The sequence below is a fragment of the Anolis sagrei genome, chromosome 1 (genome assembly GCF_037176765.1).
Source record: "Anolis sagrei isolate rAnoSag1 chromosome 1, rAnoSag1.mat, whole genome shotgun sequence".
Taxonomy (NCBI): Eukaryota; Metazoa; Chordata; class Lepidosauria; order Squamata; family Dactyloidae; genus Anolis; species Anolis sagrei.
In genome coordinates, this window is record NC_090021.1 from 24,673,650 (window position 1) to 24,700,729 (window position 27,080).

General features: G+C 42.5%; 1 protein-coding gene across 2 annotated transcripts in view; it reads left to right on the forward strand.

Annotated features, from left to right (window-relative positions):
- The window catches only part of KLHDC3 (kelch domain containing 3), a 73,060-nt gene extending 67,671 nt beyond the window's left edge, over positions 1-5,389 (forward strand). For both annotated transcript variants that reach the window (XM_060754456.2, XM_067463433.1), the window contains exons 9-11: positions 1,197-1,270; positions 1,492-1,570; positions 4,444-5,389. In XM_060754456.2, coding sequence (XP_060610439.2) covers positions 1,197-1,270; positions 1,492-1,570; positions 4,444-4,510 — 220 coding nt within the window. In that variant the 3' untranslated portion in view covers positions 4,511-5,389. The remainder of the gene's footprint in view (positions 1-1,196; positions 1,271-1,491; positions 1,571-4,443) is intronic.
- The last annotated feature ends 21,691 nt before the right edge of the window (positions 5,390-27,080 follow it).

A 27,080-nucleotide genomic window follows, 5' to 3' on the forward strand; every position in this document is an offset into this window, starting at 1 on the left:
GGGTTGTCAATTTTCGTTATTATGGGTGTATTGTTGTGTTCAAGCATTGAATGTTCGCCTTTTATGTTTGGAATCTGCCCTGAGTCCCTCTAGGGAGATAGAGTGAAATATAAATAAAGTTTTATTTTACTGACACAAAAACACAGTATGACACAGCAAACGAGATATGTATGCTGGATTTCGTATCACAAAATCACAAGTCGAACACTTCCCAAGCGTTTAGGACTGTGTGATATATTTTTAAGTTTGTTGTTGTTGTTGTTGTTGTTGTTGTTGTTGTTGTTGTTTATAGTAGTTCAGCCAGTAAGTCCCTGGGAGCATTTTATGTTGATGCTTCATCTTCTGTATTTGGTTCCTGATGATGATGATGATTCCACTACCATAACCATAAGCAACATGACTCAAACCCAATAGAGAACACAAGCTTATGTCCTACTTGACAGATTTCTAGAGGCCTCTTCTTTGCTAATGGGCAAACAAAGTGTTAGAATAAGTGTGCCGTTACACAGTTCTAACATTTTTAGCAACATTGAACTGAAAAGCAGCGCTGGCTGAAGACATTTTTGTTCTGTGATAACAAGTCTGGTCCCTCCAGCTGAATACACATGGTGTGGAGAAAGGAAATAATCCCAACAGTTAAAGGAATTGATAATAGCCTTGGATGTCATCGAGGCAGGACTCTTTGATCCTGCAGTGGCATGGGGTTGGATTAAACAATCCTTGCAATCTTTACCATTTTAATGATCTATAAACCAAATAGGCGCTGAGAACACAGACCATGTGTGGGAGGGTGGGTGGCAAGAACAGAGATTAAAGGGAGTCGTCAGAACACACCCCTGCTTTAGCTGTTCATGAACATATGTTTAGGCGTCAAACAGCAAGAAAATCTGCTTTTTGAAATGTTGTCAGCTTCTATCAATGTATATGCCTAGCCCACGTTCATATCTCATGTACTTCTCTCCTTTCATCTTCCCCCCTCCCAATGTTATTTGCAATTACACATTCAGAACTCCTGTAGTTGTTGTTTTTTCCTCCAAAATTAGAGAATAACGAGAGTTCATTGGTATTAGCAGTTGCAACAGTTAGGTTCCACTGAACTCAGGGAAGCACTAAGGAAGACTCCCAAACTAGCTAGGAATCAGCTTCAATTGGAATGGGGTTGCAGTGATTAATGATGTCCTCTTTTAATCCCTCAGCCCATCCCCAGAGGAAGGCATGGGAGATGAATTTGACCTGATGGATCACTCAGACCTGTATATCTTAGACTTCAGTACGTAAGCACTTCTTCGGGTATTTCATCTTGGTTTAACCTCCTGTCGGTGTTTGGTGATTTTAAAAAAATCTTATTGTGATAGCTTTAGCCCCACTGTCCCCTTTTCCTATTATTATGTTGCAACTATCCTTTAGTCTGGCTTGCCCTTATTGCTGCTTTTCATGGATTTTTCCCCAGGACATCATTATTATAATGCTGCATGTTTCCTTTTTCCTAAGGTCCCAGCTTAAAAACGCTATGTAAACTGGCAGTGATCCAATACAACCTGGACCAGTCCTGCCTTCCTCACGATATCAGGTAAGCTATTTGTCATTGTGGAAAGGCATTCAGTGTTCAGGCTATATAAAAAGGTCAGATTATTTGTCCATTATTTGCTTGGTGGTATGGGGATACCAGGTCACCTTGTCTGTCTCTGAGAAATCTGTATAATGACCAAGTAGCAACAGTAAGAACAGACCATATAGAGGTTTGTGGCTCCCACAAAGTATGTTGAATTGTGCATTTGAAGGCCTCCATGGCCCCTTCCAAGATCCTGCAAGGTAGACTCCTGCAATGGAGCGAGAGTGGCCAAATGTACAAGCTGCGTTCAGAAAAGGCAGAGGAACAAGATACCCAATTGTCAATGTCCTCTGGATAATAGAGAAAGGCAGGGAGTTTAAGAAAAACATTTACTTCTGTTATATTGACTATTCTAAAGCCTTTGACTGTGTGGATCATATTAAACTGTGGCAAGTTCTTGGTGATATGGGGATCCCAAGCCTGTCTCGTGAAGAACCTATAACAACCAAGGAACAACTGTAAGAACAGACCACGGAACAATAGACTGCTTCAAGATGGGGAAAGGAGTACGGCAGGGCTGTATACTCTCACCCTGCCTATTCAACTTGTATGCAGAACATATCATGCAATGTGTGGGGCTTAATGAATCCATGTCTGGAGTTAAAATTGCTGGATGAAACATTAAAGATATGCAGATGATACCACTTTGATGGCTGAAAGTGAGGAGGAGCTGAGGAGCCTTCTAACCAAGGTGAAAAAAGAAAGTGCAAAAGCTGGTTTGCAGCTAAACATCAAAAAACCAAGATTATGGCAACCAGACTGATTGATAACTGGCAAATAGGGGGAGAAAACATGGAGGCAGTGACAGACTTTGTATTTCGAGGTGCGAAGATTACTGGAGACGCAGACTGCAGCCAGGAAATCAGAAGACATTTACTTCTTGGGAAGAGAGCAATGACCAATCTCGATAAAATAATGAAGAGTAGAGACATCACACTGGCAACAAAGGTCCACCTAATTAAAGCAATGGTATTCCCAGTAGTAACCTCTGGATGCAAGAGCTGGACCATAAGAAAGGCTGAGTGAAGGAAGATAGACGCTTTTGAGCTGTGGTGTTGGAGGAAATTCTGAGATTGCCTTGGACCGCGAGAAGATCAAACCAGTCCATACTGCAGGAAATTGTCAGAAATATTAAAAATTAACTGGGTATTTTTGATTACAAAAGTGTTAGTCAAGCACTGAAAGAGTCAATAGGTCAGAGCCTGTTAGAGTTAGTGGGCCAATGCTAGCATCACCCTGAGGAAAATTAGTAGGCCAAAGAATGTTACTGTTAGTTTGCCTCAGTGAAGGAACTCCTCAGTCTATGTGAGGACACTTCTCTATGAGGTAGGCCTCACAGTACGAGGAAGGCCTGATATGAGAAGGCCTGATATGAGAGAAGCATCCTGTGTAAAGCTCCAGTATAAAGGCTGCTGTGTGTAAAGCTACTATGTATTTGTTTATTTGTGTTATAGAAACCTTGTTATTGTATATAGTACAACTGTATTATTTTTCCCACCAGCCGCACTTGGGATGGAAGTGGGACCGAGAGCAGGACCCATATGAGGAGCAGCTTAAGGAGCTAGGCATGTTTAGCCTGAAGAAGAGAAGACTGAGAGGGGATATGATAGCCATGTATAAATATGTGAGAGGAGGCCACGGGGAGGAGGGAGCAAGCTTGTTTTCTGCTTCCTTGGAGACTAGGACGCGGAACAATGGCTTCAAACTACAAGAGAGGAGATTCCATCTGAACATGAGGAAGAACTTCCTGACTGTGAGAGCCATTCAGCGGTGGAACTCTCTGCCCCGGAGTGTGGTGGAGGATCCTTCTTTGGAAGCTTTTAAACGGGCTGGATGGCCATCTGTCAGGGGTGATTTGAATTCAATATTCCTGCTTCTTGGCAGGGGGTTGGACTGGATGGCCCATGAGGTCTCTTCCAACTCTTTGATTCTATGATTGCTCTGTGCTTTTGTTCTTTCTATCACTTTGAGTTACTGGTGCTGGGTCACGCTGCTGCTGATAAGCTACTCTGTTGTACATTTATGAGGAGGATCTTTTGTTATTAAGCCCACTCACCCAACAGAAATAATACTTGACTGCTCACTGGAGGGAAGGGTAGTAAAGGTAAAGGTTTCCCCCTGTCCAGTCATGTCTGACTCTGGGGGTTGTTGATCATCTCCATTTCTAATCTGAAAGCCAGCGTTGTCCGTATGGACCGCAGTTACCTTCCTGCTGGATCTACTCACATTTGCATGTTTTCAAACTGCTAGGTTAGCAGAAGCCAGGGCTAACAGTGGGAGTTCATGCCACTCTCCGGATTCGAACCTGCGACCTTTTGGTCAGCAAGTTCAGCAGCTCAGTGCTTTTAAGCCATTGCACCACCAAGATATTAGAGGCAAAGATGAAGTACTTTGGCCACATAATGAGAAGACAGGAAAGTTTGGAGAAGACAATGATGCTGGGGAAAATGGAAGGAAAAAGGAAGAGGGACTGACCAAGGGCAAGATGGATGGATGGTATCCTTTAAGTGACTGGCTTGAGGTTTAAGTAGCTGAGGTGGCCACGGCAGACAGGGAGCTCTGGCGTGGGCTGGTCCATGAGGTTACGAAGAGTTGGAAGCGATTGAACGAATAAACAACAACAACATCCGTGGATTTTGAGTGTTTTGAGTAGGAATCTTCAATCACTTGCTACCTGGCTCTGTTTAGATGGGGATGGCAGGGGTTGGTGTAAAAGCTTTCTACAACTGAGCATTTTTATTTTTTGAGGTGTCCCCAAACAATGTTTAGCAGCTGGAAAATCTTGGCTGTTGCTCTGTCTTGTACCTAATTCTACTCTGTTGTCTTTGCAGATGGGAGCTTGCAGCGATGACAACCAACAGCAACATTAGCCGGCCAATCTTCTCCTCCCATGGATAACCCCACCTCCTCTTCCCCCCTCCTGCTGCCCTCAAGCCCTTGCCTTGCAAACATCATTTCCTTTATCCCTTTCTGTGCATGAATGTTTAGCCTATTGGAAAGGGCTACTGCTTCACGTAAAGGATTTCTTTATCGTCCAGCACTTGGGGGGACTTTAGCTGCCCGTCCTGTTGCCACACCTGCCCAGCTGTAACTTAACCAAGACCTTGGCCTGAAGGCAGCATGCACACAGAACTGGATGGCGCACACTACAGAGAAGGAAGGCGGGTGGTTTTGCTGTCACTGCTGGAAGCTCCAGTTTACATCTGTCTTCTGGTGTAGTACAACTTGAATTAATAGGAACAGCAGAAACAAAAATCTCAGGACTCTCTAGTGTACAACCAGCATATGCTTCACATCACCAAGGCAAACAAAGCAAGGACTTTTCAAGGCTCTACTTCTCTTCGTCGCCAGCCATTTTGAGTGCCTAGCCCTCAGCATTCACCCAAGGGCTGAACTGAGCGCCCTGTCTTAAGCCATGTTCCCTGCTCTGCTGTGGGCACAGAAAAGCATGCCTGGTCTTTCCCATTTTAGAGCTTGGCTGGGTTTGTCCTCCCCGGTAAGCATCCACAGGAACTCCGAATATGATGCTCAAGCACTTGCTGCCTTTATAGTCATGCAGATTTCTCTGAGATTAGTCTTCACTGGAATTGGAGAGGGATGATGACTGGATGGCAAGGAGCGGTCACCCCGTATCTTGAAAGACTGACTTGAAGAGAGACTTGTCTGTACTTGGGGCAGGAGGTGTCCATGCAAGATTTCAGTGCTGCTTGCCCAGTTTGGTTTGAAATGTACAATCAGCAGCTCCGAATTTATAAATACTGGAGAGGAAAACCAAAATGGTGTCAGTGCTTTGTGTGAATGAAGAGTGGGTGGAGGGTGTTTTTTTAAAAAGGTGTTAAGGTGCCGGTTCTGGAGACCACAAGCTGAAACTGAAATTGGTGAACGGGCGTAGCTTTCTGATTTAGGGCATGAACTGGGATATCCCATTTAAGTCCCCTTTTGGACCTTGACTCATTAGTTGGCCTTAATCAAATCATGCAGCCTTAGCTTCAGTCCCTCCTTTATATGAACTGAGCAATATATTCTTGCATCACAGGACATGGTAAAGATTAAAGGTAAATTTTTCCCCTGACATTGAGTCTAGTCGTGTCTACTCTGGAGGGTGGTGCTCATCTCCATTCTAAACCGAAGAGCTGGCGTCCATAGACACCTCCAAGGTCATGTGGCCAGCAGGACTGCATGGAGCTCTATCTCCCTGCAGAAGTGGTACCTATTGATCTACTCATATTTGCATGTTTTCGAACTGCTAGGTTAGCAGTAGCTGGGGTTAACACCAGAGCTCACCCCACTTCCTGGATTCGAACTGCCAACCTTTCGGTCAGCAAGTTCAGCAGCTCAGCGGTTTAACCTGCTGCGCCTCTAGAGGGCTTATGGTAAAGATTATAGGATGAAAAAAGTGAAGTTCTTAGAATATCTAAATGTGTTATATAAATGTTAAAGATAAAAGTAAAAGTTTTCCATTGACATTAAGTCTAGTCGTGTCTGAGGTGTAGTTCTCATCTCCATTTCTAAGCCAAAGAGCCAGCGTTGTCCATAGACACCTCCAAGGTCATGCGAATGTCATGACTGCATATTTATTTATTTATTGTGTCAGGAGCAACCAGACAGTTGTATTACATTTTTAACAAAACAAACAAACAGACAAAACACAAAGTTTGCAACTTGGTAGTTGATTAAATGTCCTTTGACCAGTATCTGGCCACTTGGAGTGCCCCTGGTGTTGCTGCAAGAAGGTCCTCCATTGTGCGTGTAGCAGGGCTCAGGTTGCATTGCAGCAGGTGGTCAGTGGTTTGCTCTTCTCCACACTCGCATGTCGTGGATTCCACTTTGTAGCCCCATTTCTTAAGGTTGGCTCTGCATCTTGTGGTGCCAGAGCGCAGTCTGTTCAGCCCCTTCCAAGTCGCCCAGTTTTCTATGTGCCCAGAGGGGAGTCTGCATGGAGCACCATTACAAATGTTACATATTTATTATTAAATTTGGCTTCAACATTATTCCTATTAACAAGGTTTTCATCCAACTAAGGTAACCCATGTGTCATAAATCAATCTGCCTCAAATATTCTATCAAACTACTCGTATTTACTTGGATCTAATGCACCATGAAATCTAATGCACGTCTCAATTTTCAAAACCCTGAAACCAAAACTATTTACTGCTGAATTCATGCCCATTGACAAAAAGTGCACTTTTTGTCATTTGGCCATTAGTGCTGCTGCCTGCTTAGAATCCATTCTTTAAAAACAAACATGTTAGAACGTCAAAGCTTCCAGTGATGGGAAAAAAAACCTTGGGGTGCATCTCTGCTGTAAAACAAATCCACTTTAACTGCCTGGGTTTAATGCAATGGGATCATGGGGGCTGCCTAAGAATGCTGATGCCTTACCAAACTACCAATCCCAGGATGACGCAGCATTGAGCCATGGCAATTAAATTGAATAGGAGCTCCAAGCACAGCTCCTGAAGTAGCTTTGTCTTTGGCTCAACACTAAGATTACCATTCTGCGTGAATCTAATGTGCACCCTGATTTTGGGAAGGTAATTTAGCCAAAAAAGGTATTAGATTCGAGTAAATATGGTATTTAATTCAGTATTGCATTATATAATTCGGGGGAGGAGATGAGAACCGGATATTTTTTGTCTTTCAGCATCTCGGTCCTTTAGCAATCTATATTTTAATAGAAACCTCTGAATGGTCACCACCCTCACTGCAGATCCAAAGGTGGAGGACGTGCACGCCCCTTCTTTCACTCTAAGATTATTTTTAAACACTGCAGAACCAACTCAACATTGTGTTCCCTGTGTTTGTGTATGATGAACAAAAGCCACTGGCTTTCAGCACATCACATCGTTAGAAAAGAAATTTAGTATAGCTGGTAATGCAATAAAGTATGAATAGATTATGTGTGTTGCAAGAGGAAGGCACAGAAGACAAACGAATACGGTAGGAACAGTGGGTAAGATAAATTCAGAACAAAACAGTGTAACAGTGGAGCTCTGGTTCAAGGAAATGTTGCTCGGTTATTTCACCGTGGCACAATTACAAGGCTAGTTCGTTTCTGGTTTACTTGATTTGTAAATGTGCTCTCATGGGATTGGATTTCACAGAGAGGCGTTTTGGTCTCGCCTTCACATATCAGCCACAATGTAGATCACTTGGTCAGGCAGCACTGATCAAAAGTGTGAACAGTTCCTCAGGCTAATTTTTATCATATATGAAGCAATGAAAGTATTGTCCCAACCCACCTTTTCCTTCCTTATTTTTTATCGCACATGAGATAACAGGAGTTGCCCCAATCCCCTTCCTCCTCCTGCCCTTTGTTATTTGAATTTTATTTTTGCATAGATTTGCATAGACCAGTTTCCTTCCCAATATTTAGAGAGTTTTTCCTTCTGGATTAATCCTTGGGTGCCTCACATTAAGAATAAGAATAATACAACAACAACACTATTCAGAAATACATCAAACAGTCATTCGAAAATGCATCACACAGTCATTTGAAAATCAATCACACAGTCCTAAAGTGTTTGACTTGTGATTTTGTGATACGAAATCCAGCATATATCTCGTTTGCTGTGTCATACTGTGTTTTTGTGTCAGTAAAATAATAATTATAACAACAACAGCAATAATAAAAGCTGACACAATATGAGGATTTAAAGATCGAATTGCAAAGACTCTGGCACAAGCCAGTCAAAGTGGTCCCCGTGGTGATCAGCTCACTGGGTGCTAAAGACCTTGGCCTGCACTTAAACACAATCGGCGCTGACAGAATTACTATCTGCCAGCTGCAGAAGGCCACCTTACTGGGATCTGCACGCATTATTTGCCGATACATCACACAGTCCTAGACACTTGGGAAGTGTCCGACGTGTGATTGAGTACAACAGCCAGCAGAGTGATCTTGTCTGTTGTGGACTCATCTTGTTGTGTTTCAAATAATAATAATAATAATAATAATAATAATAATAATAATAATAAGACACATCAAACTACTCTGGGACTTCCGAATTCAGACTGGCAAGAGTTTTGGAGCACAATACTCCTGACCTCACGATCGTGTTAAACCAAGGATGGATTGTCAATATTGCAATCTTGGGCAATGGCAGGATTGACAAGAAGCAACTGGAAAAGCTTAAACGATACGAAGATTTAAAGACAGAACTGCAAAAACTATAGCACAAGCCAGTAAAGATGGTCCCAGTGGTGATCGGCACACTGGGTGCAGTGCCTAAAGATCTTGGCCTGCACTTAAACACAATCAGTGTTGACAAAATTTCCATCTGTCTGCTGCAAAAGGCCACCTTACTTGGATCTGCACGCATTATTTGCCGATACATCACACAATCCTAGACACTTGGGAAGGGTCTGACATGTGACCAAATACAAAAGGCAGCATAGTGATCTTGTTTGCTGCGTACTAATCTTGTTATGTATCAAATAATAATAATATAAAACTTTATTTCTAGACTTCCCTCTCTCCTTGAAGGGACTCAGGGTGGTTTTCACACAAAAGAAGGCAAACGTTAAATGCCCTAAATAAGTACAAACACATCCAAAAACACAGAACAATACATAATAATAACAGTAAACTTATAACAAAAGAATTAAGCAAAAAAGTGGAAACAGGACAAAAATAATCCAATAAGTCATAACACTAATAGCATGAATTAACATTGAGATATATACCCTGTAAAACAATTAAAAATACATTAGAACAGGCATTAGCAACCTATTTTTTGGAGGAAATCTAATCTAGGGCTTGCTGATGCAATGACCTTGGTGAAGAAGGCAATGATGACATGCTTATCTGTTCCTTCTGAGTCAATATAGTTAAAACTAGTTACATTCTGTTGAAAACTACTCATCCCAACATCATATCCTTGAATAAAAATGTCAAACATTAGTCACACTTGCGAGAATTCAATGTCTATTAATGTCTCCTCATAGCAGTGAGAAGGCCGTTGTCGAGATGTCTCTTGCTTTAAAACCAATTCACAACAACGAAACCAGAAAGTGAGCACGATGGCCATTTCCAAACAGATTTGGAGAGCTTGAGTACATGCCTTCCTTTTTATTTCTAATGCTCTCTTATAGTTGTATAGACACTTTAAACTTTTTGCTATATTGGGAATTGTACTCTGGGGTGGAGTGGACTGGGGAGACTCTCCAGAGAGTATAAGTGTTTTATAATCTCCCAGCTGTTGATTATGTTGGTGAGGGATATTGTGAGATTTTGGTGCAACAAAGCAAATTTTCCAAGTAAAATATATCTTAGTGGTAGAGTACCTACTTTTCAAGCAGGTAAGAATTGCCTTCAGTTCCTGGTACTTTCCAATGTCAAGAAGAGAAGATTGAAAAGTGAAATGATAGTCGTATTTAAAAACCTGAGAGAATGTCATGTAAAAGGTAGAGCAAGCTGTTATGGAGACTAGAACATGAACTAATGTCAGAGCAACCAGTCCATTATATATTACATTTCTAACAGAACAAAGCAAACAGACAGAGAAATACACATCTTGTGAGTTTGGTAGTTGGTTAAATGTCCTTTGACCAGTATCTGGCCACTTGGAGTGCTTCCGGTGTTGCTGCAAGAAGGTCCTCCATGGTGCATGTGGCAGGGCTCAGGTTGCATTGCAGCAGGTGGTCAGTGGTTTGCTTTTCTCCACACTCGCATGCCGAGGATTCCACTTTGTAGCCCCATTTCTGAAGGTTGGCTCTGCATCTCGTGGTGCCAGAGCGCAGTCTGTTCAGCACCTTCCAAGTCGCCCAGTTTTCTGTGTGCCCAGGAGGGAGTCTCTCATTGGGTATCAGCCATTGGTTGAGGTTGAACATCCCTTATCCGGAATCCGCAAATCCAAAATTGTCCACATGAGTGGCAAAGATAATGACACTTTTGCTTTCTTGTGGTTCTATGTATGCAAACTTTTTTCATATACCAAATTATTAAAAATATTGTATAATAGTATTTTCAGGTTGTGCATATAAGAAAGTTCTTAGAGTGCCTTGGACCGCAAGAAGATCCAACCAGTCCATACTTCAGGAAATAAAGCCCGACTGCTGATTAGAGGGAAGGATATCAGAGGCAAAGATGAAGTATTTAAGCCACATAATGAGAAGACAGGAAAGCTTAGAGAAGATAATGATGCTGGGGAAAATGGAAGGAAAAAGGAAGAGGTGCCGACCAAGGACAAGATGGATGGATGGTATCCTTGAAGTGACTAGATTGACTCTGAAGGAGCTGGGGGTGGTGACGGCCGACAGGGAGCTCTGGTGTGGGCTGGTCCATGAGGTCATGAAGAGTCTAAAGTGACTGAATGAATAAACAACAACATATAAGATCTATATGAAGCAATAATGAAGGGTCTCATCTCCAAGATATCACTTTATGGGTAGATGCAGGGAATGCCATGGTTGTAGCGTATCTGGATTTCAGTAAGGCCTTCGACAAGGTTCCCCATGACCTTTTGGCAAACAAACTAGTCAAATGTGAGCTAGACAAAACTATGGTTATGTGGATCTGTAGTTATTTAAGCTAACGAACCCAGAGGGTGATACTCACCAATGTCTCCTCTTCATCCTGGAAAGAAGTGACGAGTGGAGTGCCATAAGCAAGGTTCCGTCCTGGGTCCGGTTCTGTTCAACATCTTTATTAACTTAAATGAAGAGTTAGAAGGCATGATAATTAAGTTTGCAGATGACACCAAATTAGGAGGGATAGCCAATCCCCAGAAGACAGGAGCAGAATTCAAAACCATCTTAACAGATTATAGAGATGATTAGCCAAAACTAACAAAATGAAGTTCAACAGGGACAAATGCAAGACACTCCACTTAGGCAGGAAAAAAATGAAATGCAAAGATATCAAATGGGAGGCACCTAGCTTGACAGCAATACGTCTGAAAAAGATCTTGGAGTCCTCATGGACAACAAGTTAAACATGAGCCAACTACGTCATGCGGCAGCTAAAAAAGCCAATGGGATTTTGGCCTGCATCAGTAGGAGTCTAGTGTCTAGATCCAGGGAAGTCATGCTATGCCTCTATTCTGCCTTGGTAGGACCTCATCTGGAATCACACTGTGTCCAATTCTGGGCACCGTAATTGAAGTGAGATGTTGACAAACTGGAATGTGTCCAGAGGAGGGCGACTAAAATGATCAAGGGTCTGGAGAACAAGCCCTATGAGGAGCGGCTTAAAGAGCTGGGCATATTAAGCCTGCAGAAGAGAAGGCTGAGAGGAGACATGATGAGTGCCATGGATCAAGATGTGAGGGGAAGGGAGCAGGGTTGTTTTCTTCTGCCCTGGAGACTAGGACATGGAACAATGGCTTCAAACTACAGGAAAAGAGATTCCACCTGAACTTTAGGAAGAACTTCCTGACCAAGAGAGCTGTTCAGCAGTGGAACTCTCTGCCCCAGAGTGTGGTGGAGGCACTTTCTCTGGAGGATTTTAAACAGAGGCTGAATGGTCATCTGTCAGGGGTGCTTTGAATGCGATTTTCCTGCTTCTTGGCAGCGGGTTGGACTGGATGGCCCACACAGTCTCTTCCATCTATGATTCTATGTACATATATGCAACTATATAATTATTAACAAAAAACCCACCCCAAATTGAATCTAAAACAGTTCAGGTCCAGACATTATAGATAAGGGATACTCAACCTGTACAAGAAAAGAGTTTCCACCTACACTTTGGAAGAACCTCTTGGCCTTTAAGAGCTGCTTGATAGTGGACCAAACTGCCTCAGAGGATGGTGAATTCACCTTTGGAAGGCTTCAAACAGAGGTTGGATGACCATATTTTAGAAATGTTTACATTCTGCATTCCTGCATGGCACATGAGGTTGACCCAAATTACTACTGAGGTTCCTTCCAACTCTATAATTATATGATAAACTGAATGATATGACTTCGGCTAATATACCAAAATGCCAGGGAGAGAAAGCGGGGAACAGCTTTCCTACAGCACAGATTTCTTCTGCAGGCTGCTTCTAATCTCTAACAGCACATCATCAATATTTGTGGGAGAAAATTATCATCCACCTGATCACAATAAAAAAAACGAAGCCAAATCCTTGTCCAAGGCAATGTGAAATCAAATACGATTGATTAACAATCTAACAACATCATAGAACTGCTAGGAAAATTGTCAGCAGCGGAGTTGTAAAAGCAGCCCATTGCTTCACAACCTAAGACCCAACTTTTTAGAAAGATTTGTTTTAATCGTGTCAAGAAGTGACCTGAAAACATATTGTAAGTAGCTTCTGGTGTGAGAGAATTGGCTGTCTACAGAGACATTGCCCAAGGGACGCCCGGATATGTTACCATCTTGCTACGAGACTTCTCTCATGTCCCTGCAAGCTAAAGCTGATAGACAGAAGCTCACCCCGTCTCGCGGATTCAAACTGGCAACCTTCAGTTCAGCAACCCAATCTTCAGGTCAGCAGTCCAGCTAGCACAAAGGCTTAGCCCATTGCACCATTGCGGCTCTTTTAGAAGGATGTTTCCAGGTATTTCTTAAATCATTTGCAAAGAATGATAATAAAACTCTATTTATATTCTGTCCTATTTCCCTGGAGGAACTTTTAAATAGCATTTGCTCTGTCCCATTCATGGACTTGTTAGGAGAGTCCCAGCAACTTCTTTCTCCCTTCTCCCGAGGCAATTCCAAGCTCATAAAGCAGACAGAGATCCTACCAATCTCTGTGGCACATATCTCTTGAGTAGATATGTAGAACTGGGTGGGATGGTTGCAGTCATCTTATAGGAGGTCACTGTTTTAAAATAATTTTATTGTTGGAATTGGACAATCTGAACATTTTATTGGATCATCCCTCACCATTATCTTTTTGGAGGTGGGGGGGGGGGGTGGGGGAATAGTTTTCCTAAAAAATAACTAAAGGTTCTCAGCACAACTTCCTCTCTGCACCTGGTTCGTGTCATTTCATTTCCCCAAATTGCTTTGGAAGCCTATCTCTTCCAGGAAGATAACCAAGTTGAGACTAAGGGGTTGAATTTGGATAAGGCTGCTGTTCTATTGAGATGCAAAGCCACAGCACTCTAGGCTCCTGGATGAGTGAAACTATATAACACATAATTTTGACAGAGGAAAGGGGAAAACTGTTTTATTGCTATGGATTTGTGTGAGCCTCTAAGCCAGCCATGGGCAAACTGTTGGAGCATGCAAGGAATCAGTGAGTGTGTGTGTGTCAACTGTAAAATAAGATGCATGAAGCTGATTGGTTGGGCAATGCCCAGGGAGCAGGCTGAGTCCGGGACTTTTGGTTACTGTTACATTTTTGTTCAGGCTTGAGCAGAGAGAGTTGAGAGAAGCAGAGAGAGACAGAGTTTGGAATGTGCTCTCACGTCATGAATTGCTGAAGGAGTTTATCCAACATGGACAAAGAAAGGCTATTTTAAATCTCTCATAAAAGGACATTATGTGAGTCGATGTAACTGATCACATTGTAAATATGTTGTTCTGAATTACGAGGAGTAAACTACTTGTTCTTTATTGATAATCTGCATGGCATATTTTCTTTCTCTGGCAAGGCAGTGCATGGACTGAGCAAACATGAACTACATGCGATTTATTTTACATTACGCCACACAAACTTGGGCCCTCCAGGTGTTTTGGATTTCAACTCCCACAATTCCTAACAGCCTTAGACCCTTTCCTTTTCCCCTTCAGCCACATAAAGGGTCTAAGGCTGTTAGGAATTGTGGGAGTTGAAATCCAAAACACCTGGAGGGCCCAAGTTTGCCCATGCCTGATGTAAGCCATATACTTGTAATTGTGTACATACATCAAGGGATTTGATCTATACATCCCGCTGCTCGGCTACTGCATGAGTGGAGATGCTTTTTGAATTGTTAAACGTATTCAATAAAATTCTTAGAAGTGTTTGTCTTCACCATTAAAACTTTAACCAAGAGTTTGGAAAAGCTATGGTTTTGAACCCCAGCTTCCAGAATCTAGTATGGCAGTGGCCAAGTTTGTTGGGGAATTATGGGAACTGGAATCCTCCTATTGTGCTTTCTTGAGTTGAAGCATTTTTCTGAAACTCAGTAGAGGACTTTTTTCAGGCAGCTTCAGCTATTCAAAATAGCGGGTGAACATGAACACAGGCTATGAAAATCAAGGCATTACAAACAAGCCCTTTGAGCCGCACGCACAGCTTTCTTCCAGCAAATTGTTTCCGTACCAAACGTCTCTTGATAGTGTTTATTAAATTCTCTTTACTAAAAGAATCATAATATTTTTTTTTACTATGTGATCAGAGAGCTGATTTCCCCACAACCACCCCAGTGCCATTTGTAGAAGTGAGGCAGGTTTTTTCTCTCTCCCTCCAATTACCAGCTTCAGAAGAATTGTGAGAAATCTAGCATTTACACTTATCTTAATAAATATTTTTGTCTTCAATGTAAGGGGAACTGTAAGGTAACCCCCATTATGCTTTGGGCAATTGCCTCTTTTGTTTCCTCTGCGCTGCCACACTATTAGTTATGCTATCTGAGCACTGTTCCAGATTCTCTTAACCATCCGCACCAGAGGGACAGCCCATTTGTCAAATAAAACATACTTTCTTCTAATTCAAGAGATGCATTAACCTTTATCTCTCTTCCAAATTAACCTTTACAGTCTTGTTGATTAAGTTTGTCCCACTCGCTTTTCATTTTCTTATTATTCTCTTGTGAGGGGTTTGTATGCAATAGGAAAATGAAGCTTGCGTTGAGAAATAATCAGCAGAAAGCATCTACTATACTCACAGAGACAACTCTCAGTGCCCCCAAACCAACACTGAGAGCAGAAGTAACTACCCTTCCTAATTTGGTGTCATCTACAAAGACTTAAACAGACCCCGAAGGCCCTTCCAGACAGGCCCTATATCCCAGGATCTGCTTTAAACTGGATTATATGAGTCCACACTGCCAGATAATCTGGGATCAACAGAAAACCTGGGATCAGATCCTGGAATATAGGTCCTGCCTTTAAGGGCCCTTGGGGTCTGTTTAAGTCTATGTCGATGGCACCAAATTAGGAAGGGTAGCTAATACCCCAGAAAACCTTATATGGTTCTGGCCCAGCGTACCTATCCGAACATATCTCCTTCTATGTCCCACCTCAGAGCTTAAGATCTTCTGGGGAGACCCTGTTCTCGCCCCCGCCTCTGTCTCAAATGCACTTGGCAGGGACGAGGGCCAGGGCCTTCTCGGTGGTGGCCCCCCACCTGTGGAATTCACTCCCCAGGGAAATTAATTTAATGTTTTTAACTATATATAATTATTGGTTTTGTTATGTATTTTATTATGTGTACATAGAGGCATTGAATTGTTGCCAGCTGGAAGCCGCCCAGAGTCCCCTCTAAGCTTAGCGGCTGAGGGGGGAAAGGAAGGGGCCTGAGGCTGTTAGGAATAGTGGGAGCTGAAGTCCAAAACACCTGGAGGGCCCAAGTTGGCCCAGGTCTAAATTATCTGTGCCCCCGATTCATCTGTGAACACTGAGAAGCATCTCTCTCTGTCTCCTTTCTCTGCCTATGGAACCCTATGGAACTAAGGCCCAAACTTATTACGGTTTTACATTTCTTTTGACCAAGCCCTTATTCCAAGTTATCTAATTCAAACAAGGCTGTTCATAAAGCACTATTCATAAAAAGAAATAACACCAACGAAAGAATTCAATTGATCTGAGACATCTTCGGGATCAAGGCTACCAACAAAAGAGCTTTCAAAGATTTTTAAGGGCTTTCGACATCCAATGTGGCACTTTGAATGGCGAGCAGAAAGCGATTGGCAGCTGATAAGGCTGTTTTAAGATTAGGATCTGTTCTTATCAACTTATGTGGGGCAAAAGGAAAAGAGCACAATTTTCTTTCTTATATGCCTTTGTGCCAATTCCGACTTATGGAGACTCTCTTGTATGGTTTTTTTTGCTGAGATTCATTCAGTGCGGGTTTGCCATTGCCTTCCTCTTAGAGAATGTGTGACTAGTCCAGGATCACCCAGTAGGATTCTATGGTAATTATGGCAATAATGATATGGTATCCTAGAGTCCTCTGAGCTGAAGGGCCGGGCTTTAGCACAGCAGGTTAACCACCAGCTGCAATAAATCTTGCTAATCGAAAGGGTGGCAGTTCAAAACCCGGGTCGGGGGTGAGTGCCGACCTTTAGCCCAGCTCACTGCTCACCTAGCAGATCAAAAACAGCTGTGAGTAGGTATCACTTAATGCAGGGAAGTATTTTAATGGCATCATAAAGAAATACCAGAAAAATGCCAGTGATTCGATCAAGGAGGAAGTTTGTGAACAGGGCTCTTCGGCATGGTGGATGGATCGACAACACTCCTTTGTGGCCAGAATCAAGCACAACCTCCAAGATGCCGAAAATGGGAAAAGCCTTGATTATCTATGTACTGTGTCTCCTGCCAGTGTATAAAGACATTGAATGTTTGTCATTTATGTGTTCTGTGATCCTCTCTGAGCCCCTTTCGGGCTGAGAAGGACAGAATATAAATACTGTAAATAAATAAATAGTTCAATCCTCAAACCATTTCACCATAGTGTTTTACTACCATTGTTCTGGAACGGCTGTTCCAGGGGCTCCAATTTTGTATTTTGCACTGAGTGTTTGTTCATAGTCCTAAGTTGCAGGGACTTTGCAGATAGGTGGCTTCCTTTGGCTGCATTCATAGGGCAAGCCACCTGTCAATAATAGTTAGGATCCCTGGTCCCACCCCTCTCTGGGTTTTTTGGAGGGAAGGGGCCATTTTTCAGGCAGTCACACAAGGAAGCCAGCCTATAGGACGCATATCACTTTGTCCCGTAGGAAAGGCTTCATTCCTCAAAACCTTCCGGGGAAATAGAAACAGCGATCCGAGGTCTATCCAGTGACCATCCAGGGTCCAAACTGACTATCCAGTTCCAGGGAAACGGAAGGAAAAGGTCCCGAAGGCTCTGGCTGAGAGCTCACAGCCTCTCAGCCTCACAGCACCAGAGGGGGAAAACAGCCCTGAAGTTTCCGCAGGGCAGCATTACAGAACAACGGAACTCCAGCTGCTATATCTTCAAGCCTTAGCCAGTAAGGTCTGCTCGATACCCAGACGCACGTGGATTTCGGTAGCAGCACCCACGCCGACTAGGCATAGATAGAAAGCGGCCTGGGAAGGATTATAAAGAGTTCCTTGTTATGCTGAGATAGTACAGTTAGTGCCAGTCTCTTAAAGACTAGAATAGTAAAGCCTTGAAGTTTTGTTTGAAGATTTGTTCCTTAATAAAGACTTTGTTGTACTTTTAAAGACTCTAAAGCCCATTACTTCTGGAAGTCTCTAACAATCTCTCTTCGGGCACCCCGGCTTCCCACTGGGTTTAAAGTGTGCGTCCTGTAGAATAAAGACAGGCCCAGTGGCAACAGAACAACCATGTTATATGAAGCTGAACTTTTCTGACCATTATTAAAATGGGAGTGCATCAATAGTCTATTGTGGATTGGCCAACGAAAGGAAGGTGACATGGGAGAAAAGGCTTTTTGTGCAATTCCCCAACTATCTTTACATAGTATCCATCAGTGTTGCAGGAGAGCTGCTGCCCAAGTGGTGAAAATGTTTTTATTTATTGGTAGGAATGATGCCTTTTATTATATGTGAGAGTTAGAAAGCTTTCCCTTAGAAGACTGGCAGGTATTTCCTATTATAGGGATTTGAGAGTTTGAAAACCTCTCCCCCCACCTCTCTATATACGCAAACACATCCACACACAAATACACACATACACATACAGACACATATACATCTCTCTCTCTCCCTCCCTTCCTCCCCCCCTCTCTCTATATAACTATTTGTTTCCTTATAAAGCTCCATGAGCAGTGATAGCACTATATAAATAGATGATGATGATATAAATATATAGAGGAAAAGATGCCAAAAATTCTATATTTTGCAACATGGCCCTTTAATAAAGACAAGAAAAATTATGTTAATTTATGAATGTGGACAATATGTTCATTTTAAAGAGAAATACAGGGAAAGATTATTTTCATTTGGTATTTGAATATAACACAAACTTGTTAATTGCTGTTTCCTGATTGCCAATCCTCCATGTCATGAATTTCAACTCTCCCTTATTGCTATTTTGAAAACCTAGCAACACTAGCTGGGGTGAAATTTGGGACTTTCGGAGGAGGAGGAGGAGGAGGAGGAGGAGGAGGAGGAAGAGAAAAAAGAAGAAGAAGAAGAAGAAGAAGAGGAGGAGGAGGAGGAAGAATTAGAAGAAGAAGAAGAAGAAGAAGAAGAAGAAGAAGAAGAAGAAGAAGAAGAAGAAGAAGAAGCAGCTCTTGATCTTGAATAGACCACACAAGCTTGATAAAAGACCTGCTCTGGAAGGAGAGCAACAGATGGCAAGTGCAGTACATAGGTTTTGTTACCTTCGGGAGCACATAGGAAGCTCCCTCTTAGAACGAAAATCAGCTTGACATGAAAACAAGCAGGAGCCAATCATTGACCCCCCCTCTGGTTTCGTGAGCACATGGCACTCCATGCCTCCTTGCCTTGGAAAGAGAGAGTGCATATGTGGCGTGCAGGCCAAATGCGCATGCCTGCCTGCAGCTGAGTGCCTCCTCTAGAGTAAGAAAATCAGAACTTGCCTCCTTGCCTTAAGAGAGTGCATGTGTGGAGTACAGGCCCAGTGTGTGTGTGCCTGCCTGCAGCCAGGTGTCTCCTCTAGAGTAAGAAAGTCAGAACTTGCCTTGAGAGAGTGCATGTGTGGTGTGCAGGTCCAGTGTGTGTGCCTGCCTGCAGCCAAGTGCCTCCTCTAGAGTAAGAAAGTGAGAAACTTGCCTTCTTGCTTTGAGAGAGTGCATGTGTGGTGTGCAGGCCCAGTGAGCATGTCTGCCTGTAACTGAGTGCCTCCTCTAGAGTAAGAAAGTCAGAACTTACCTCCTTGCCTTGAAAGAGTGTGTGTGTGTGTTGTGCAGGCCCAGTGTGCACACCTGCCTGCAGCCAAGCCCCTCCTCTAGAGTAAGAAAGTCAGAAAAAATGTGAGTGTGGCACGCAGGCCCAGCGTGGGCATCTGCCTGCAGCTGAGTGCCTCTCCTCTAGAGTAGAAGCAGGTAAGACACCTCCTTTAAGCGTGCACCTGCCTGCAGCCGAGTGCCTCTCCTCTAGAGCAAAACAGCTTAAAAGCCTAAAATGATGGGAAAGGGAGCCTGGGAAGCCCCTCGCCCCATAATGGGCTGATAGAAAACAGATCTTTTAGCACCCTAGAGCAAAAACAGATATCTGCTCTCCTGATTTCAGGAGGCTCCCAAAAATGGATCGGGGGCCCCACCGAAAACCGGGACATGAAACAGGTCAAGGTTTACCCTGAATGCACAAGCTTAGTATGAAAGCACTCTTAGTCATCAACATCTGGAGGAAGCTGACCACAGAATCACACGGAAACACAAAGAGATTCCAAGGAATAATATTTTCATCAAATATGTGAATAGTTAAATCTGCAAAAATCAAACCTGCACTTGTAGAGAGCCAAATCCAAATGTATTTGGATATGACTTAACTCTGGAAAAAAGGGGGAGGGATGCTGGAGTGCCACATTTTGAGTTCGTTATTCAAGTTTCACCTTTTTTAAAACCAAAAGAAACTCATGTGGGACTGGATTTAATAATCCTTTGCTTTCAACGGTTGGCCTTTCTGTGATGGCTTCTTTGAGCAGGACATCACATGGCAAAACCTTAAAAGTGGCACGAAGCTTGCACATTCCTTTTTACCATTTCTTTTAGACCTTCATGTTGTACGCCGGCACAGTGACTTAACAATGAAAACAACAAAGAGACATCCACTTCTCCATAGGCTAACAAGATTAATTATATCTTATGTTTTTGTAGACTACTGGCAACTTTATCAAACTCAAACAGACTTAACTGCAATGTTTTCTTTAAGGACAAGCCAGGCGTCAGATTCGCCCTTTCCTGGATAAGGAACAACTTCAGTACAAGAAGGGCTTCTTCAAAAGCACTGTGGATAAATATGTATTAGTAGCAACACTTGTAAATAATCAAAGTTCAACGGATAAAACACTGAGGCTGGCTTTACACTGTCAAATGAATTCAGTTTGAACCCATTTTAACTACTATAGCTCCTTGCTATGGAATCCTGGAAGTTGTACTTTGGGGAGATGCAAGCACTCTTTGGAAGAAAAGGATAAAGACTTTGCAAAACTATGAATCCCATGAGGACATAGCACTGAGCCATGGTGATTTAAGTGGTGCCAAACTGCATTAATTCTACAGTGTAGATACATCCCAATAGGTATAAATTATGTACCATATGTAGCACAGAAATTAATATTTCTTTTTGTAGAGTTTAGGCCAGGCGTGGGCAAACTTTGACCCTTCAGGTGTTTTGGATTTCAGATCCCACCATTCCTAACAACTACTGGCTGCTAGGAATGCTAGGCGTTGAAGTCCAAAACAGTTTGCCCATGCCTGGTTTAGGCAATTATTGCATAGATTTTGTTGTTGTTATTAAATGCACAGAATACATGGTCCAAAGAAGAATTGCTAAGTTGATGCTTAAAGGTTATTCTAGATCAGCGTTTCTCAACCTAGGGGCTGTGAGGGGGTTTCAGAGGGGTCACCAAAGACCAACAGAAAACATATATTTCTGATGGTTTTAGGAACCCCTTTGGCAAAATTACACCTGTCCTTCTCTTCCTTTTTGGAAACAGACAGTGAATTCTCCGCTTAAAGTCCTCCTCTGCTGTGATTGGCTGGCCTCTCAGCTGGCCTCTCAGCCAAGGGGAGGGCTGTTTCTGAGACTCCAAGCAGGGAAGGGAGAGCAGGCATGCTCAGCACATGAGAGCGTGGTGTGCATCTGAGGGAGAGCGTGCGAGGTGGGAGGGAGGCTTGAGCCAGCTAGTTCCTTCAAGGCATAGGGGTTCTGTGTGAGAAGTTTGGCCCAATTCTATTATTGGTGGGGTTCAGAATGCTCTTTGATTGTAGGTGAACTATAAATCCCAGCAACTACAACTCCCAAATGTCAAGGTCTATTTCCCCAAGCTCCACCAGTGTTCACATAGAGTATTTTTGCCAAGTTTGGTCCAGATCCATCACTGTTTGAGTCCACAGTGTTCTCTGTATGTAGGTGAACTACAATTCTAAAACTCAAGGTCAATGCTCACTAAACTCTTCCAGTCTTTTCTCTTGGTCATGGGAGTTCTGTATGCCAGGTTTGGTTGAATTCCACCACTGGTGGAGTTCAGAATGCTTTTTGATCGTAGGTGAACTATAAATCCCAGCAACCACAAATGACAAAATCAACTCCCCCCCCCCCCCACTCTGCAACTCCACCAGTATTCAAATTTGGGTGTATTGGGTATTTGTGCCAAATTTGGTTCAGTGAATGAAAATATGTTCTGCATATCAGATATTTACATTATGATTCGGAACAGTAGCAAGATCAGAGTTATGAGGTAGCAACGAAAATAATGTTATGGCTGGGGGTCACCACAACACGAGGAACTGTATTAAGGGGTTGTAGCATTAGGAAGGTTGAGAACCATTGTTATAGATCATGGTTGTGTGCAAAGCCCGAATCTAAGTAAGACGAGGCTCCATCTCCCAAACATTTACAGTATTCATTCTGGGTTCCTGTGGTCCTACATAAAAAATTCCTTCCAGTTCCTCTGCAGAACAGCACCGTCAATATAATTGGTTACTGTTAAATAAACCACTAGAAATATTTGGATGAGACTGGATGAAGCACAAACATTTATATATATATTCTCCTATCATGCTACTTTCTAATCTAAACAGAACATGCTGGTCCTGAACCAGGTGAAGTATGTCACTTTCAGAACAAAACACGTTAAAGCTGGGGAAAATGAAGACTCCACTACATCCTTGATAAAACCAAGATGTCAAAACACATCTGTGAGTTGTGACGAGCATCAATGCATTTAAATGACCCGAGGTCGCTCAAACAATCCTGGTAGCAGGAACCTGAGTGTTTCCTTATTGTTTTTCCATGTTGATTCAGCGAAACAGAGCCAATTAAGCATCATCCATTCACAGCTGCCAGATGTATGCGAGGCTGGCCCCAAAGTTTGGTGAGATGAGACAGCCAACCTTGAAGGTGGCAAACTGCAAAGGGAGCAAACGGCATTCTGCTATTTTAATTCTCAATTTGAACAACCAGGGGAGGTGTCATCTAGATTGTCTGCCTTATTCCACTAAGGGCCCTTCCAGACAGGCCCTATATCCCAGGTTTTCTGCTTGTCCCAGATTATCTGGCAGTTTGGACTCATGTAATTCTATGTAAAGCAGAAAACCTGGGATATAGGGCCTGTCTGTAAGTGCCCTATGTTACATGATTTTTGTTCTTGAATTATAAATGTAATTTCCTAATTGGTTCTATGAAAAAATCATGGAAAAAGTTGATCAAACTACAAAAACTTTTTTGTGTGTGGAATATCCAGCAGCATGATTTGCTATAGTTTTTCAATGAATATCTCACCAAGTCTCAACCAATTCAACCTTGTTTGTGGCAGACACAAAAACAAAGTTTCTGGAGTATAACAATTACTTTCAAAGTAAGTACAGCACAATTAAACAAGAGTAACATTTTCAAACCAGGAACAGAAGAATTTCAAATTTTGTTACATAGTGTTATCTGCCTTGTGCACACAAACATCCTTAATATTTATTTATTTATTTATTTATTTTGGAGGATCAGGAATGTTTTCCCACTTTGATGGATCACTCTTTATAGATTCATGAAAAAAACTAGTCTTCAATATGGTTGCATCTACATTGCAAAATGAATGCAGGTTGACACCACTTTAATTAGGGTCAAGAGAACAAGCCCTATGAGGAGCGGCTTCAAGAGCTGGGCATGTTTACCCTGCATAAGACAAGGCTGAGGGGAGACATGATGAATGCCATGTATAAATATGTGAGAAGAAGGCAGAGGGAGGAGGGAACAGGTTTGTTTTTTTGCTGCCATGGAGACTAGGACATGGAATAATGGCTTCAAACTATAGGAAAGGAGATTCCTCCTGAACATTAGGAAGAACTTCCTGAATGTGAGAGCTGTTCAGCAGTGGAACTCTCTGCCCCAGAGTATGGTGGAGGCTCCTTCTTTGGAGGCTTTGAAACAGAGGCTGGATGGCCATCTGTCGGGGGAGCTTTGAATGTGATTTTCCTGCTTCTTGGCAGAGGGTTGGACTGGATGGCCTTCGAGGTCTCTTCCAATTCTATGATTCTATGATTCTAGGTCACTCTTTACGAATTCATGAAAAAAACTCAGTCTTCAATATTTAACTTGGAGTGCATCTACACTGTAGTATGAATGCAGTTGACACAACTTTAACTGCCATGACTAAATGTTATAGAAACATGGGAGTTATAGCTGTAAGTGGTCTTCTGAGAGAGTGCTGCTTGGCAGAGAAAGTTAAATTGCTGGTAAAGCTACAGGTCCTACAATTCCAAAGCTTTGAGCCATGGCACCTAAAGTGATGCCTAACTGGGTTGTTGTACGTTTTTTCGGGCTATATGGCTATATGGCCATGGTCTAGAGGCATTCTCTCCTGACGTTTGCCTGATGCCTAACTGTATTAATTCTATAGTGTAGATCCAAACTAAGACAAACCATAGCAAAAAACAAGAGAAAATCCAGCTTAATCAAAACAAAGACCAATTTAAAAATAGTATCCTGTTTCTTGGGAGCCAACAAGTCTGTTGTGGTGCAACGAGTTAAACCGTAGAGCTGCTGAACTTGCTGACCTGAGGGTTGGCAGTTCAAATCTGCGGGACGGGATGAGCTCCTGCTGCTTGCCCCAGCTCCTGCCAACCTAGCAGTTCAAAAACATGCAAATGTGAGTAAATCAATAGGTACTAGGTACCGTCTTGGCGGGAAGGCAAACAAGGTGGTCCATGCAATCATGCTGGCCATACAATCAGGAGGTGTCTACGGACAAAGCAGACTCTTCAGCTTAGAAGTGGAGATGAGCACCTCCCCTAGAGCCAGAGATGAGCACCACATCCAGAGCCAGAGATGAAAGGAGAAGCCTTTGCCTTTGTCTGTATATTTGTGTTTCATTGTATCAAGGCATTGAATGTTTGCCTGTGTCTGTATGTATGCTGGAATCCGCTCTGAGTCCCCCCAGGGAGATAGGGCAGAATATAAATAAAGTGTTGTTGTTGTTGTTGTTGTTATTTAGTGGTTTGAGTGTTAGACCAGAAGAGAGTTTGAATCCCTGCTCAGCCAAGGCAACCTACTAAGTAACCTTGGGCAAGTCACATTCTCTCATCCTAGAGAAAGCCAAAACCAAATCCCACCTTAGGGTCACCATAACTTGGTGCAACTTGAAGCCACACAGCAATTCTATTTCTCATAATGACCAACTCCTAGGTGCCCGAAATGATTTATATATAATATAATTTTACCCAGAAAATGGTATTTGGAGGCATGCTGCATCTGATCCTGGAAGGAATGCTTAGCAATCATGACTAGTAACCTAACCATGGGAAACCTCATTAAATCTAAGTGATCGCTCCTCAAAACCCCCTATATATTAATATTTATGCTTTCCCAATATTTTCACAGTGCGCAAGATGTCAATATTCTGTGATTTATTCAAGATCAATAGTATTCTGCCCAACCTAGATGTGGCCTTTGGTGAAATCTAACACAAATTGTTTTGAAAGAAGGATTAAACAACCTAAAGGTGAGCCCCTGAAGATGAGAATGAGTTTTAATGATTTTTTTTACCAGTGCTGGATGCTGAAATTTGCAGAAAGAAAAGGTATATTCTGGGTAATGCTGAAAGGAAAGGACTGTTGTGGCATGTAAGAAATCAGTTGGTGAGTGTGTTAACTGTAAAATGCAAAGCACTAAGCTGATTGGTTGGGCCATGCCTGTGGAGCTAGCTGAGCCTGGGAATTTTGGCAACAGTTATATCTTTAGGCTTGAGCTGAGCAGATCATTGAGGTTAGGTAAGAAGAGAGCCAGCAACAGGTAACACCTGTGAATTTAGGATTTAAGGAACTTAGTTGCTGGCTGCAATGTCAGTTCTAGGAGTTATGACTTTGGACTCTTGATATCTTGTTTCCTGAATCCTAGACTTACTTTGGACCTTGGTTTCCAGACTCTGATTCAATTTTATATAATGACACTCTGGTAATCAGCACACAACTCTGGAATGGACATTTGGATTCTCTTTTGTGTTATCTTGTTAATATTTTCATCTCTGTTTAACTGCTGGCTTGACCTTGGACGGTTAATTAATGCTCTGCTAGTATTTGGGTGTTGAGGCTTTGACACAGAAGATGAAAGGATAGGTGCCACTGGATTAAAGTTTCCAGAATCATCCAGCCAGCATTGAATAGGGTTTTGGCTGAGGGTTCTGGAGTGTTATACTGAGGCTGAGGGTTTTGGAGTTGTATACAGTCATCCCTCCTCATTTGCTGCAGTCGGAGGGTCAGGATGCTCCTGAAGGTGAAATACTGGCTACCTTTTCAACCTGAGAAGACACCTTTCTAGGAATCTCTAGGACCCCTTCTATACTACTATATAAAATCCAGATTGTCTGCTTTGAACTGGATTATATGGCAGTGTAGACTTATATAATCCTGTTTATGTAGATTATATGCTTTGGAAATCTGGATTATATGGTAGTGTAGAAGGGGCCTAGATCAGTGGTTCCTGACCATAAATCCTCCAAGTGCTTTGAAATTTAGATCCAATAATTCCTGACAACTGACCAAGCTGACCAAGTCTTTAGAGCAGTTGTTCCCAACCTTTGGTCCTCCAGGTGTTTTGGACTTCAGCTCCCACAATTCCTAACAGCTGATAAACTGGCTGTGATTTCTGGGAATTGAAGTCAAAAACACCTGGAGGACCAAAGGTTGGGAACCACTTCTAGAGTGTTGAAATTGCATATACTTGAGGGACCAAAGATTGGGAACTGCTGCTCTAGGTCCTCCCGCATGACTCTATGGACAACTTCCATCAGATGTTGACCATGAATGAACTCTGGATGACGTTCAATTTCCAAGAGAAACATTCTGTTTTGGTATCCCTAGATTCTTCAGCATGACTTTATGGCAAACTTTCACTAGATATCAACTATTAAATTGCACTGGAGGACCTGGAGGTGACTACAGAGAACATATTAATCAAACCCATGTATAATTGAATCCACAAAAGTCAAACCTGCAATATGGAAGGCAAACTGCAGATCAAAAAACCACATTACAAATCATACATAGTTGTATGGATCACTGGACTACCCTAACAACTACCATGTCAGACTACACAGAAAAGCCAATGAAATCAACAAGCATGTGGACAGTTTCAATAGAAAGGAGGAAACCATGTAAATCAACAAAATTTGGCTACCAGTATTTAAAACCTCTAAAATCTGGATAGTAGATAAAGAGTAGGGGAATTCCAGACAAAAATCAATCAGGGCCAGCGAAT